Raw genomic sequence first — 14,985 nt, forward strand, 5'->3', positions numbered from 1 at the left:
ACTTATGGAGGAGGGTGGTCTGCAACAAATATAAACTTCCATTGGATTCATGGGAGCCCAAACTTGATACCTATGCACATGGGTCTAGGTGCTGGAAAGGTATCCTTGTGACAACCAATGCCTTCTAGGAGGTAGCCAAAATAAAAATTGGCATGGGGACTCGTACGAAATTATGGACGGACAAGTGGGGGACACATTAACCATTAAGCAAAATTTTCTCTTTTTTGTTCAAGATTACTATAGCCAAAAATGGATATGTTGCTATCATCTTTAATTTGGTCTCGGGGAATCAATTCTGGGACATCTTTTTTAGCCAAAATCCCAGGGGAATGGAACAGGTAACTTTGCCTAATTGCTCAAATTTATCTACTCAATAAAAGTTCCAAATATAGGGGAAGATTCTTGCATTTGGCTCATGTCAACCAACAATTTATTCTCTGTCAAGTCAATCTACATGTTCTTGTTGGAAAATAAATTGACGAGCAGCGTCCAAAGCCAGTACACTGCTTAATTTGGAAAGAAAGGGATGCTAGAACATCTCAAGATAAATCTCTTGCAGCATAGTTGTTATTACAAAAATTTTTGCAGGATATTTTCTTTTGGTCAAGGTCCTACTCTTTGTTCCAAAACCTTCCTTGGGAAGAATCTTTTAAATTACTTTCGATTCTAGGTGTGTGAAGTTGTAATCGTCCTTGTATGTTACAGTCTGGTCTACAAGCAACTCGCTTGTTTTCCAAGCTGCTTCTGTTTTTCTTTGATAATCTTCATTTATATATATATATCTTTCAAGAGTATTAAGCAAGAAAACAACCACAACAGAACTAGCATCTTCATTTAGGAAGAGGGGTGGTAATAGTTTGTAGTACTTTGAAATAAATATATTTAGGAAGAGGAGGGAAACAAAAAGAAAATGAGATAATGGGAGGACTTGCGGTAGTAAGTGGGAGTAAAAAAAAGAAGAGAGAAATCCAAGGAATAGTTTAAAGAGGTGGGGGAGTAATTTCACACAAAAAATTTTTAATTTTTTTTGACAAATTTAGTAATATTTTTCTACTATAGTTACATTGTTCCTTAACCGAATGATTAACTCTATTTCATATGGATGCTACCATTCTTGTCCGTACATTCAATGAGCTCTTACTATAGATAGAAGTTGACAAGAACCCTATTAAAGAAATAAATTAACAGGGAAAAAAATAAAAAAGCAAAGCATTATTCTAATCCAAATCTTCTTTTCTCTCTCTAAACCTGGATAAAGGGTAAAAAAAAAAAAACCACATGCGCACTTACATTCCATTTTGAACAGATGCATGCGCCTTATTTCAAATATTTTTTGTATATATCGATATTGGAATAGACCCCTCATCTTGCTGATGCTGTGGTCCGAACGCACCCCACGATTAACTCATATTTTAATTAATAGGGTCTTTCTCCCCCGTAGTTCCCTGGAGGATAGTAGTTGCAAGTGACGAAGGCCCATCCGTTGGCGCACGTAGCTCTAGCGCACCCTAGTCCGACAGAGTCGCCCCAAACGACCTGAGTGTAGTGCAGGCACTCTCCTCCCTGGCAGGAGTTGGAGTCGTGGTCATAGTTAGGCTTTTCCGACAGCCAGAGATCCACCGCTTCTTTGCCGCTAAAAGCCCCGTAGCCTTCGGCGATGTTCTCTCCGTAAGGCCCTCCCGAGTGCTCCAGCGTGCAGTCGCCTGCCCTCTGGCTCGCGTAATTCTGAGCGTACGCCGCCACCGTCTGGTTCCACTGCAGCGGCACCACGCCAACCTGCTTCCGGGCGGCGTTGTGAGCGGCCAGGTAGTCTCCGATGGAGTTTTGGGCGAGGGAGCATCCGGCGGCGGCGGAGAGAACGACGACGGCCAGCAGGAGTGGGCCGCTGCCGGTAATGGTGTGGCCCATTTCGGTTGTTATTGTGTAAGTAATGTTGAAAAGGAAAATTAAGATTGATGCGTAGGTGTGAGTGCTTAGAGAGAAGTGGGGGAGGGGGGAGTATTTATAAAGAAGTGAGAAGAGAAGATGATGCTAATTAGTCGTCTTTGAAATGAAATTAGGGGTTTAAGATTCACATGCACGCCAAATATGGCATGGCTTTATCTCAGCCTGCATGAATCCAAATGAAGAAGGCTAATTATTTAGGGTCCTACGTCACACCTCACTCGGTCACTCCAATGCTCACATGAAGAAGTTTGTTGCTTATTATATATATAATTGGGAAAAAAAAATGTGTGATGGCTTTTTATGTATAATTTGCAATTCATTAATAATAAAACAGGAGCAATATTATACTTTGATGCAAGACCCAATAACTTACTTTTGTATGTGCCCTTCACACCACTCTAGTTTGTTCAAAAACTAAATTAATGAGTAGCATAAAAAAAAAATCCCTTTAAGTAGTATACATAAAGATAGTATAGTCCTTTCACAAATCCTTTCATCTAATAAAAATATTTTAAATAGTAAATCTTACATTATTGGGCCTACATATAATTTAATAAGATTCACTATTTAAAATGTTTTTATTAAATGGGAAGATTAGATAAGAGGACTAGTGCCCAAAAGACAGGTTTAGTCTAAAATTAAAGACTGGTGGTTTTTATCTAATAGCTTTTACAAATTTGACAACATTATTATGATGATTTATTCAATTTTACCATAACCTACATATCTATAAAAAAAATGTTACTTTAATTTAAAAGGTAAAGTTAAAGTAGTCTAATTATCATGTAAAAAAAATTAATATCATAAAAATTAACATCTAAATAAGTAAAGTGGTGAAATAAATGAATACAAATATCGTAAAGATAATGTTTTATAGGTTGGAAAATTTTCAGGTTCAAATTTTTGAGAGGATTGAAAAGGGGCAGGAGAAGAAAAATGGGTACCTCCCATTTGTGTGGTTCAAGACCCATGTGTCATAGTCAAATTAAATTCAAGAAAGAAAAAAAAAAAAAAAAAGTGCTTCTTTGTATCAAATTAAACAAAAAAAAAAAAAAACTTTCTTGGTTGAATTAAGATGGAAAGTTAGTAGTTTATATGATTTTGACCCTATATATCATTTATTCCATTTGGGGGAAAAAAGAAAAACAAGCATTTTGCTATTTTGCCCCTAGACTTTGGATACGTTTTGACCAACATTTCTCTCTCTTTAATGGTTTCTTTCTTAAACAAAATCAGTTTACTAACAATCCAACCCTTCTAGACGTCAACTCCTTTATTTTAATTAAAATCCTTCAATTTTTTTTAAAAAAATATATTTAATTACTTAATGGGCTAGATCACAGATTTTACACTTTGAATTTGGAAAATGTGTACATGTAAATAAATTTTAAATAGAGAAATTGTTAGCCTTTTTCAAATACCCAAATTTATATACAAAAATATGTTGAAAATTAAACTTGATTGGAGATAGCCGGCAGTCCACCTCTGTTGAATTTGGACTGGAGTCAGCAGCAACCTCACCAAACCTCACCAACTCCAGCCACCATTGTTGATTATAATCTTCACCTATCATCCATCCTTTGCTATATATATGTGTGTGTGTGTGTGTGTGTGGAATGTAAGATGTGGTGTAGAGAGGGTGAATAACTAGTTAGAAGAGAGAAATTGTATTTTGAGAAGTTGTCTATATTTTAATTTTTCATATTAAATTCAATTGAGTGTTTATTGTGCAAATTGAGTGTAATCCTCACTAAGTTTCAATCACAACCAGTGATTGAGTGAGTTCCTTCTACCTATCATTGGTATCAGAGCTTCAGGTTTGCCGAAATTCGCCAAATAGAGACGAACAGAAGGGAAATTTGAATTTTTTTTTTTTCCAAATTTGAAGTTATTCTAAATCCAAAATTGAGCATACTATTATGAAATTCGCATCGAGACAAGTTCAGCGGTGAAAATCGTGCTTCAAACGGAGTCCGAGAGCCTCCACATGTGTTTTCACGCGCTGACAAACAAAACAATGTCCTCCACACACGCCGCACACGCCGGCGAAGATACTAACCGCCAACGCCATGCCCCTCACATGCCCGCACGCATCTTCTTTTCCCAACTAACGTGATCCGACCCAGACACCCGATCTGTGACCCAGCCCAGCAATCAGAAACCAGACCCACGAGCACGACTTGACACGGCTGACGGACCCACGTCCAATCGCTGACACGCAACACGCCCAAAAGCCACCACGTGGACTAACAGTAAGAACTGATGCCTTTTATCTCTGTTAAGAAAAACAGGTCTAAGTCAAACCAGTCCAAAATTGTTTTTTAGCCGGTTCAATGATTTTTAAACCGGTTTGTATTAACCCAAAATCAATTCCTAACGTTTGTTGACCTTCTGAACACATTGGTGGCATCAGATTTTCTAAAATCAATCTCTATCACTCTGGTTTTATATATATATTAAACCCAATGACGAACGGTACTACACAAGTGGTGATTCCAAAGCTGACATGGGAGAACTATGATAATTGGTCTATTCAAAAGAGAGCCCTACTAGGTGCTTAGGATGTCATGGACATCGTTGAAGATGGGTATAGAGAAAACCCATCAAAAGAAGCCAAACCAACTATGTCTGATGCTTAAAGAACGATCTTACGAACCGATCGAAGAAGGATTGTAAGGCGAAGTCCATAATCTACCAAGCCCTTGATGAGACCACGTTTGAAATCATTGCCTCTGCCAAGGGGTCTAAAGAAGTTTGGGACTCTCTCCATCGAACACACAAAGGTGTAGACAAAGTAAAGAAGATTTGTCTTCAAACATTGCGAGGTGATTTCGAATCTTTAATAATGAAATCTACTGAATCAATTGTTGATTACTATACGTGACTTATGGTAGTATCAAATCAATTGAGAATAAATGGAGAGACTCTCAACGACAAGAGAATTTGTGAAAAAAATTTACGATCTTTGGATCCAAAATTTGATTATATAGTTGTGACCATGGAAGAAACAAAAGATTTGGAAACCATGTCCGTAAAAGAACTTGTGGGCTCACTCCAAGCCCATGAACAAAAAATCAACAAAAGGAGTGATGATAAAGCACTGGAGCAAGCCTTCTAAACAAAGTTTTCCTTCACTACAGATAGATACAATAAAGGGGGTACATCACAACGAGGAAAAGGACGAAGCCAAGGATCTCGTGGAAGAAATTTTGAAAATTTTGAATCCAGAGAAGCCAGCAAAGGCAGAAGAGGTCCCACTAGAGAAGGATACAATCAATAGAACTATGTCCCATGAGGTAGAATACAAGGAAGAAAAGGGGGATACAATAATCATTTGAACGTAGACAAGAGAAACGTTCAGTGCTACAACTGCCACAAGTACGGACACTATAGTAATGAGCGTAGAGGTAATCCCCAAAATCACAAAGTAAATGAAAATGCTAACTTTGCAGAAAAGGAGAAAGCCAAAGGAGAATCATTGATGCTGATGGCACACAATTCAACCCAACAGGCCCAAAATATTTAGTACCTTGACTCTAGAACCAACAATCACATGACTGGAAGAAAGAACCTACTTAATGAACTTGATGAGAAAGTTTCGGGAGAGATATCATTTGGTGATCTTTCTAAAGTCCTATTTCGAGGAAGGGGAAATGTTCTAATCAAAAGGAAGGATGAAGACCATGCTTTTATCTCCAACGTGTACTATGTGCCAGCCATGAAGACTAATATACTTAGTCTTAGACAGCTTGTGGAGAAAGGCTACCACATTAGCCTTAAAGATAAGCAGATGATGATAATAGACACTCGAGGTAAGATCATTACTCGAGTACAAATGGCAAAGAATCGAATGTTTCCATTCGCCATTCAACATGATACGCCAAGGTGTTTGAGCACTATCATCAAAGACAAAGACTGGCTATTTAAGTCCTTAAATTTTGAAAGTTTGAAATAGTTGGGAAGCAAGAAGATGATGAAAGGCTTACCAAACATCCACCACCCAAATATTGTAACGACCCCCCAAAATTTCTAACCATTTTTTTTTATTTATCTGTTAAACTATATAACATAATCTCCGATACACTGTAAACAAATATCTATCATATTCACGACCCAGAGTAGGCGTCGTGGTAACTTGTGCAATCCCTATATTTTACCTATGCAGCAAGAAAACATAACATCCAAATTACACAATACTAGAGTTCTACAGATCCACATGTACATACATACACACATATACATTCTTTCCTTAAAAATCCCCAAAATATTGGGGGCTCTACTACACAGCCCAAAACTCACCCGAAAACCACACCGACTCAGCCACCTCCTTTATCTATGAGCTGGCCTTGCATGCCTCTCTGGGTTACCTGAAATATTTATAATGTTGAGATGAGACACCTCTCAGTAAGGAAAAACATGTTATTACTAATGTGTGGCATATGAGTCTATACATAAAACGTGAACTTTAATTAAAACTGTAAATAGGATATCATATAAAAAGTATCTGAATAAAAATCCACATCTATGTCGTTTAAAATGTATTATTTTCTGAATTATCTATTCAACCATAGTTCTATCTATAATAGGTAATCTTTGTTTTCTATGAATGATATAAAAATATATGTATACATAACTTTGAAAACTTCCTTAGATGGATGTATGTCATGATTTAATCCCTCATGACTGGGTTGTACGGGCCATAGGTGGGGTTAGACACTGGTTGACCCTCCAATGGCAGCCTAACTGTATGCATCTGTATATGACTATAGCACGAAAGGCCCCACTCCACCTGGTCGAATGCCAGGGAGCCCTCTACCCTACCTGTGGCCCAATCAGATGTACCATACTCTATCTGAGACATATGGTTACACTGTCTATACTGTATAGCTACAGTATCGTGCTTTGTAAGCTAGTATGTTCCATCAGGGTCTGATACTATATAATACTATTTCTATATAAGATCTATCTGTTTTACCATGATTCTATATCATCTGTATTAACCATGACACTGTAAATCTCTGTAATTTTGTATAATCTGTATTTTTGTATAATCTATATTTTTGAATACTCTGTATTTATGTATGTCATAGTTCTATGCTCTGTATATCATGGTTCTATAAAACATTCTATATAATCATGGTATAGTAAAACTCTGTATAGACATGTTTCTATACAATACTATATTGCATAGTTCTGCATAATGCTGTATAAACATGGTTCTGTAGAATACTATATATTGCAATTCTATATAACCATGTAAACTATAATTCTATAAAACTCTGTATAGTTGTAGTTCTATAAATAAATCTGTATTTCATAACTCTGTAAAAACTTAATCATAAGTTCGTAAATTTGTATAAAATTCTATAAATATTCCAGTATTTTCCTTATGGCACACAATTAAATAAAATTCTATAAATATCTACTGCAATACTATATAGTTACCATGCTTTATTTAGTTTAAAATCATACTCTGTAACTCATATTCAAATACTGTGATATACTGATAAAATCTTTAAATTACCTGGCAAAACATATTTCCCGTTACCATATTGTCTAGGTTCTATTTATTATTTCTCTATCTCATGCCTACGGCACTCATAATTCCAAACCCTAAAATTATATACATATATATATATATATATATATATATATATATATCCCTGTCAATCAACTGAATATCCAGAATAATTATCATACCCACATTTCTAAACTATGAACTATTTATCATTTACCTGGGTTCCTGAGATAATACCCATGGGGCTTCTCAATCCATGGCTGAAGTGTTTGGAACCTCAAATCCTGAAATTATAACACCCTAGTTTAATTATCCCAAATGCCAGTATATCAATATTTAATATAGAATTAGGCTCATAAAAGCCTTCTAACCAAATAAACCTTAAATAACCCACTTACCCTAATTTTGGGATAATGCCTGAACTCCTCAAACTAAAATTCTACTTCGGTTAAGTTATAGAGAATCTCCCTAGGATCAACATGGTAGCTTCTGACCGTTGAAACGAGGAGAAATGAAGTCAAATTTGTAGAGAAAAGGAGGAAGAACCGAGGGTAGAGAGAGAAAATAAGAGAGAGAGAGAGAGAGAGATATATATATATATATTTATATATATTTTCCACGCTAAATCCTAATTTCAGCATATTTATAGCTGACTTGACACATGGCCTCGTCGACGAGTCACATGTACTCATTGACAAACCAAAGAAGGTAGTTCGTTGACGAAGGTAAAGAACTCGTCAACGAACCGATGGGTCTAAAATACCCCCCCTCAGTATCTCTTCGTCAACGAACGCTAAAACTCGTCCACGAACACTACATGGGAGTTCGTCAACGAAACCAGGGCATTCATCGATGAACCCTGCTTTAATCCCCTTTTAATTTCCTTTTCTCTCTATTTTTTAATTATTATAATTTTCAAGTTTCTACATTCTCCCCTCCTTATAAAATTTTGTCCTCGAAATTTTCTATCTATGCTATACACCACCTTCTGAGGAAAACTTGCAACTTATTTTATTAATTACCCTCACTTATGGCAGAGGAATACTGTGGTTACATTCAAGGTTCTAGAAGATTACAAGTATACACTATTGATTTAGGTATAATCCCAAGAGGGGGGTGAATTGGGTATTTTAAAAATTCTTTGAAACTTATTCCCACTTAGTCCTTATGTCTAAATGTAACCAATTACTTATCATGTTCGTGTGAGATTATTCAACAAACATACATGCAAGCTGGATATTGGAATGCAATGAGGAAAATAAAGAGATAAGGGAAGAGAGAATGCAAACACTTTTTTACGAGGTTCAGCCAACCCAACCTACATCCTCACCTTAAGCAACCCACTCAAGTGTTAATCCTTACTCCTTAAATTGGGACAGAGTTTCCCTTACAATCCGCTACTTACAAGAGGTGCAACTTCCTCTTAATCCGCTACTTACAAGAGGTACAGTTCCCTCCTAATCCACTGCTTACAAGAGATACAACTCTCTCCTCAAACCCGGTTCACAAACTAAACCGTGAATACAATTTAATCTGCAAAATACTCAATGTTGCTTCTACCAAAGCTAGTGAGTACAATTGATGTTCCTAATACATAATCATATGATGAAACTTGAAGCTCAAAATGTATGTAACGATACAATCATTAATGAATGATTATGCTTCAACACACAATTTCCCTTTTCATCAAAACTCCCAAGTAATGATATATTTAAACGCTTTGGAGAATATTAGGGTTCTAGTTCACTTTACAAAAATGCACGAATATCAAATGTGAACTTATCAAAAAGCTTTATCTTGAATATTATATCAATAAAAAAACAAAAATATTTCTTTCAAATATTCAATCACAACACGATCTTTGTAATATGCAAATATATATATATATATATACGATATGTATTCCAAAGATCAAAAACCCAATGTAATATCTTTTAGAAAATATCCCTCAATAATACATCGTTATGAACACTATGGATATTTAATCAAGTGTTTTAATATATCTAAAATATAGATCCATTAACTGAACACACACTTGTATCAAAACTGATTAACCTATGCCAAAAACCTTTCTTGAGTAGTAATCTTATGTAAGTAATTTATAAATAAATACACTCAAAATCAATCACTCAGTTTATGTTCAATAATTGATTTAGAGATGAGAAGTTCTTTGAAATATATATATATATATATATATATATATATATATATATATATATATCAACAAGCAAATCAGTATATATGAAAAACTCTTATGAGAATAAATGTGAACGTGCAGATTGATATACCAAACCTCAATACCAAGTTGAAATCAAGAAGTGTAAATATATTCCCTTTGATTTTCTGAGTTGATTTGTCTAAGCTTGATGATTGTAAGTTGAAGTGCAGGCAATCGTTTATCAATACGTTCAAGTTTCTCAATTCTCTATTCAACAAGATGTTCTCTTCTTTTCTCATTTGTCTTAGCTTCCACACTAGGATTTAGATGTTCAATATATAGGTGTTTAACCCTTAGAATCAATTTGACCATTGGATTGAAAAATATCTTGCAAGTTCTCTTAATAAAAATTAAATTTTTTAATTTTTCCTGTAAGTTCAGGCAACTGAAGTTCCTTAGTGCTTCAAAAAAAATCAACCTGAATACAAGGTCAGGCGACTGAAGTGGAGTTCAAGCTCCTGAAGTGACAATTTTAGGCGACCGAAGTCTCAGGTTCAGGCGACCGAAGTGTCTCGGCTAGGTTCTGTATTTCACCATTAATTCCTCAGATGACCGAACTTAATCTTCAGGCTTTTGAAAAAATTCTTCAAGCAACTGAAGTTGACTTCAGGCTACTGAAGTGATCTATTTCCTGAATTTTTCTCTATAGTTTGAAAATTATGCTTTTCTCTCTTTCTTGGCTCTTTTATAAAAGTATTTTCCGGGGTTTTGAAAATATTTCTAAGTCCATGATGTCCCCTAATGATGTTCATGAAATGCATGAGTCCTAAAGTCATTCTAGGGTAAATGTTGAGCCTCAAATTAAATCATATGAAAATATAAATACATGAGTTCTAAATACCCATTCCCATGACATTCTTGAACTTGGTGCTTGCATCTTCATTCTTGTACTCTTTGAGTTCCATGGATCTACCAAATTGTGTATACTTTATTCTTTATGGCTTCCATGACTTGTTATCCTTCCGTGCATGCTTAATATAGTTCATGTTCATATTCTCAATGCACAAATCAAATACCAAGTGAATTGTGTAATAACCCCAAAAAGGGATATAGAATATTAGGAGAGTGATTCCAAAAAAAAAAAATTAATTAATTAATTAATCGGATTTATAAAAAAAGAAAAAAATAATTAAAATTTATTTTGTATTTTTATTAATAAAATATATTATTATTAATATTAATTAAATATATTATTATTATTATTATTATTATTATTATTATTATATATAAACTTAACATCCTAAAGCTTGAAGCTTCAGGACGCAATTGGAGAGCCCGCCCCCCCCTTCTTCAATTTCTTCTTTAGTCTGCGCAGGAGACCTACGCAGTCTCTCTCTCTCCTCTTATTCTTTATCCTTCTCTCCTCAATTTTGTAGTAGATTCTTGTCCAATTGAGAATCAGAAGATACCGTTGAGCTCCATTCTCCGCTACCGTCATTTCTACCAGAGCGGATCGGTAGGAGAAGCAGCGTAGACGTATCTCGTGGGGTAAGCCAATTTCTCCTTTTTTCTTTAATTTCTAGAAAATTATAAGCCTGATTGAAGAACGGACACTACCACAAGAATCTAGGGGCGATTCCTTACAAGTCTAGCGGGACGAAATTCTCATGGGGTCGTCGTAGGCAAAATCCCAAATTTGGGGTACGGGGGTTATTAAGGGGCTTATTTTTAATTAATTAGGATTAATTTGAAAATTCTAAAATGTTGAGCATCTGGAGTTGAAGTAGGATTTCTGGTATTTAGGGCTCGGGTGAGCGCCGCCACGAGTGTAATTTTGGGACCCACATGCAAAATTCAAAAAATTAAGTAGGGGTGTTAAATATTAGTTTAAATGTTAATTTGAGGAATATGGAGCCTAGGGAAGGTTAGATGGGTATTATTTTGGGAAAATAGGTTAATTAATCTGAGGAAAATGCAAATTGCAGGATTTGAATTTCGGGCGCCAAGGGTGTGGGATTTTGGGTTTTAACGAGACTCTCAGTAAGCCAAGTAAGGGGAATAAATTATAGCAGCATTTTTAAAATTACTGTTTAAATTAATATGTGAAAATGAGCATATGGAATTTTCCCTGAAAATGATTATGATATAAATATTAGATAAATTGTGTGGCGTGTGAGTAATATTAAATTGTGAATATTAAATGAAAATTGTGTGGTATGTGACTTATATTGTAAAATGTGGAATATAACGATGTGTGTTTTCTAAGAAAATATTGAAATGAGAATGATTGATATGATATTTATACGTGAGTAGAAATTATTTGCATGAAAAGAGTTTGCACAAATTACTGATATGAGTATTTGTGGAAATACGTGAAATATAATATATATTATTATGAAATGATGAAATGTGCACAAAAAATGATGAGAATATTTATATTAAATTGAATTGAGATATACTGAAATATGAGTGATGATATGCCAACACCGCACAATAATTGCGGGTTGGTAGTATTCCTTTCCTACTGATGTCGTTGGGGAGGTATGCTCAGTATGGAGATTGTGTGTGTGTATGTGTGTGAAGTTCCTACTGATGTCGTTGGGGAGGTATGCTTAGTATGGAGGTTGTGTGTGTGTGGGTGAAGTTCCTACTGATGTCATTGGGGGGGTATGCTCAGTATGGAGACTATGTGTGTGTGTGTGAAGTTCCTACTAATGCCGTTGGGGAGGTATGCTCAGTATGGAGATTGTGTGTGTGTGTGTGAAGTTTCTACTGATGTCGTTGGGGAGGTATGCTCAATAGGGAGATTGTGTGTATGAAGTTCATACTTATGTTGTTGGGGAGGTATGCTTAGTGTGGAGATTATGTGTGTGTGAAGTTCCTACTGATGCCGTTGGGGAGGTATGCTCAGTAAGGAGATTGTGTGTATGAAGTTCCTACTGATGTCGTTGGGGAGATATGCTCAGTATGGAGACTGTGTGTGTGTGTGAAGTTCCTACTAATGCCGTTGGGATGGTATGCTCAGTATGGAGACTCTGTGTGTGTGTGTGTGAAGTTCCTACTGATGTTGTTGGGAAGGTATGCTCAGTATGGAGACTATGTGTGTGTGCGAAATTCCTACTGATGCCATTGGGGAGTTATGCTCAGTATGGAGACTCTGTGTGTGTGTGGAGTTCCTACTGATGTCGTTGGGGAGGTATGCTCAGTATGGAGACTGTGTGTGCGTGTGAGATTCCTACTAATGCCGTTGGGGAGGTATGCTCAGTATGGAAATCGTGAATGTGTTGAGAATTGGAATTATGTGAATTAATGTATTATGTAAAGTATATAAATGTGAATTTATGTATACATAGATATGTAATGAGTTAAAATGGGAAATGATTATAAAAAATGAAAGAGTGTGTGTTTTATAAAATAAATAATTGAGGTGAAGTGAAACTCTTCACTTGATGGCTTACTGAGTATGGTGAGTGCCCTGATAGGTATCAGATGTGGTCATTCCTAGCTGGATAACGTGTTAGGGTAGAGGGAAGCTACCTGTATGGACGGGCAATCTTTCCTATTCTCAGGAACTTCGCGGGTAATTATGTGTGTTGGAAATGAATAAACTTGAGAAATGGTTTTAAAGTTTATAAAATCTTGTGTTGTATATCTATATGATTATGTGAATGTGAATATCAGTGTATTTTCTCAGATGAAATGTTGTTTTGAAAAATAAAGCATGTTATAACTGAACTCATATGGCCACACACTGTAAATAATTTATTCCTTCTTACTGAGATGTGTCTCACCCAAATTATCTAAATTTTTTAGGGAACAGGGATAGACCAGGTGATAGAGCTCCGTGATCATAGGGAACTGGGACCCTGACACACAGGGTGAGTTTTTGGATTAGGGAATGTGTAATTTCCCTAGAGTTGGGTTGTTTTGAGTTTGTGATGATGATGTATATATGTGTATGTAAATACTCTGGGTATTGTATTTTAGATGATATATATTGTCTTCCACTGTTAGGTTGTAATAATAAAATAACCTTTTACTTGGTACCCATTGCAAGTCGGATCGTATGATTGGTAGTAGGGTTGTTGACGTGGCCAATTTATGAATGTTATAGATGACGAGTGAATATTTATTTATTAGTGAAAAAAAAATTTGTACGAAAAAAAAATTGGGGGTGTCACAATTTGTCATTATCAAAATAGGATTGGACTCATAGAGTCAACATACACATAAAAAGAAAATTTTCCCAAAACCAAAACACTATCTTTCCTATAACCTAAAATACCACTTATACATACATCCTCCTGCTTTGTATAAATTAAAACCAAACTCTATCTATTTTACCTGAATTATTACTACTCCTCCCTATCTAATGTTGATCCCCACTGAACAGATGTGGGTACTTCTATCATATTTCTTCCTCGAGCTCCCACGATGCTTCCTCTACTGCATGATTCCTCCACAGGACTTTTACTAGTAGAATTCTTTTAGTACTTAACTTCTGTTCTTTTCTATCTAAGATCTGTACTGGTGTCTCCTCATATGCAAGTGTATCCCTAAGCTCTATCTCCTCGTAGTTGATCACATGGGAGGGATCTGAGACATATTTCCTTAACATGGAAACATGAAATACGTCATGTATTCTAGATAGAGCTGGTAGTAAAGCTAGCCCGTAGGCAACTAGACCCACTCTTTCTAGTATCTCGAGTGGGCCAATAAACCTAGGGCTTAGCTTACCCTTCTTCCCAAATCTCATAGCCCCTATCAGCAGTGTTACTTTCAAAAACACCTAATCTCCCACTTCGAACTCCAACTTTTGGCAACAAGTATCTGCGTAGCTTTTCTACCGACTCTGCGCTACACTGATTCTGTCTTTAATAAGTTAGACTTTATCGTACGCCTGTTGTACTAATTCTGGTCCTAAAACTCGCCTCTCACCCATTTCATTCTAGTATAATGGAGAATGACACCCCCTGCCATATAACGTCTCATAAGGTGTCATGCCGATGTTGGCGTGATAGCTGTTATTATCCGCAAACTCAACCAGAGACATATACTAGGTCCAACTACCCCTGAAATCTAGCACACATGCTCGTAGCATATCCTCAAGTATCTAGATCGTCCATTTTGTCTACCCATTGGTCTGAAAATGGAAGGTCATGCTGAATGATAACTGAGACCCCAGAGCCTCCTATAAGCTCCTCCAAAATTGTGATGTAAAACATGGGTCTCAGTCTTAAACTATAGACATTGGCACTCCATGAATAAAGAGTTATGATCAACCGTACTTAAGCCTAGAGAGATGAATAAAATTTTATTAGGCTTTTAAGACTCCAAGATAAGTTAAGGATTAGACGATGCT

The 14,985-nt window shown here is 35.9% G+C and overlaps 1 protein-coding gene across 1 annotated transcript; it reads right to left on the reverse strand.

Moving 5' to 3' along the window:
* Positions 1–1,416: 1,416 nt before the first annotated feature.
* Positions 1,417–1,908, reverse strand: LOC131163400 (pathogenesis-related leaf protein 4-like). Its single transcript, XM_058119993.1, has one exon. It carries the CDS (start codon positions 1,906–1,908, stop codon positions 1,417–1,419), a length of 492 nt encoding a protein of 163 aa, XP_057975976.1.
* Between the last annotated feature and the right edge of the window lie 13,077 nt (positions 1,909–14,985).

This window comes from Malania oleifera, chromosome 9 (genome assembly GCF_029873635.1).
Source record: "Malania oleifera isolate guangnan ecotype guangnan chromosome 9, ASM2987363v1, whole genome shotgun sequence".
Classification (NCBI taxonomy): Eukaryota; Viridiplantae; Streptophyta; class Magnoliopsida; order Santalales; family Ximeniaceae; genus Malania; species Malania oleifera.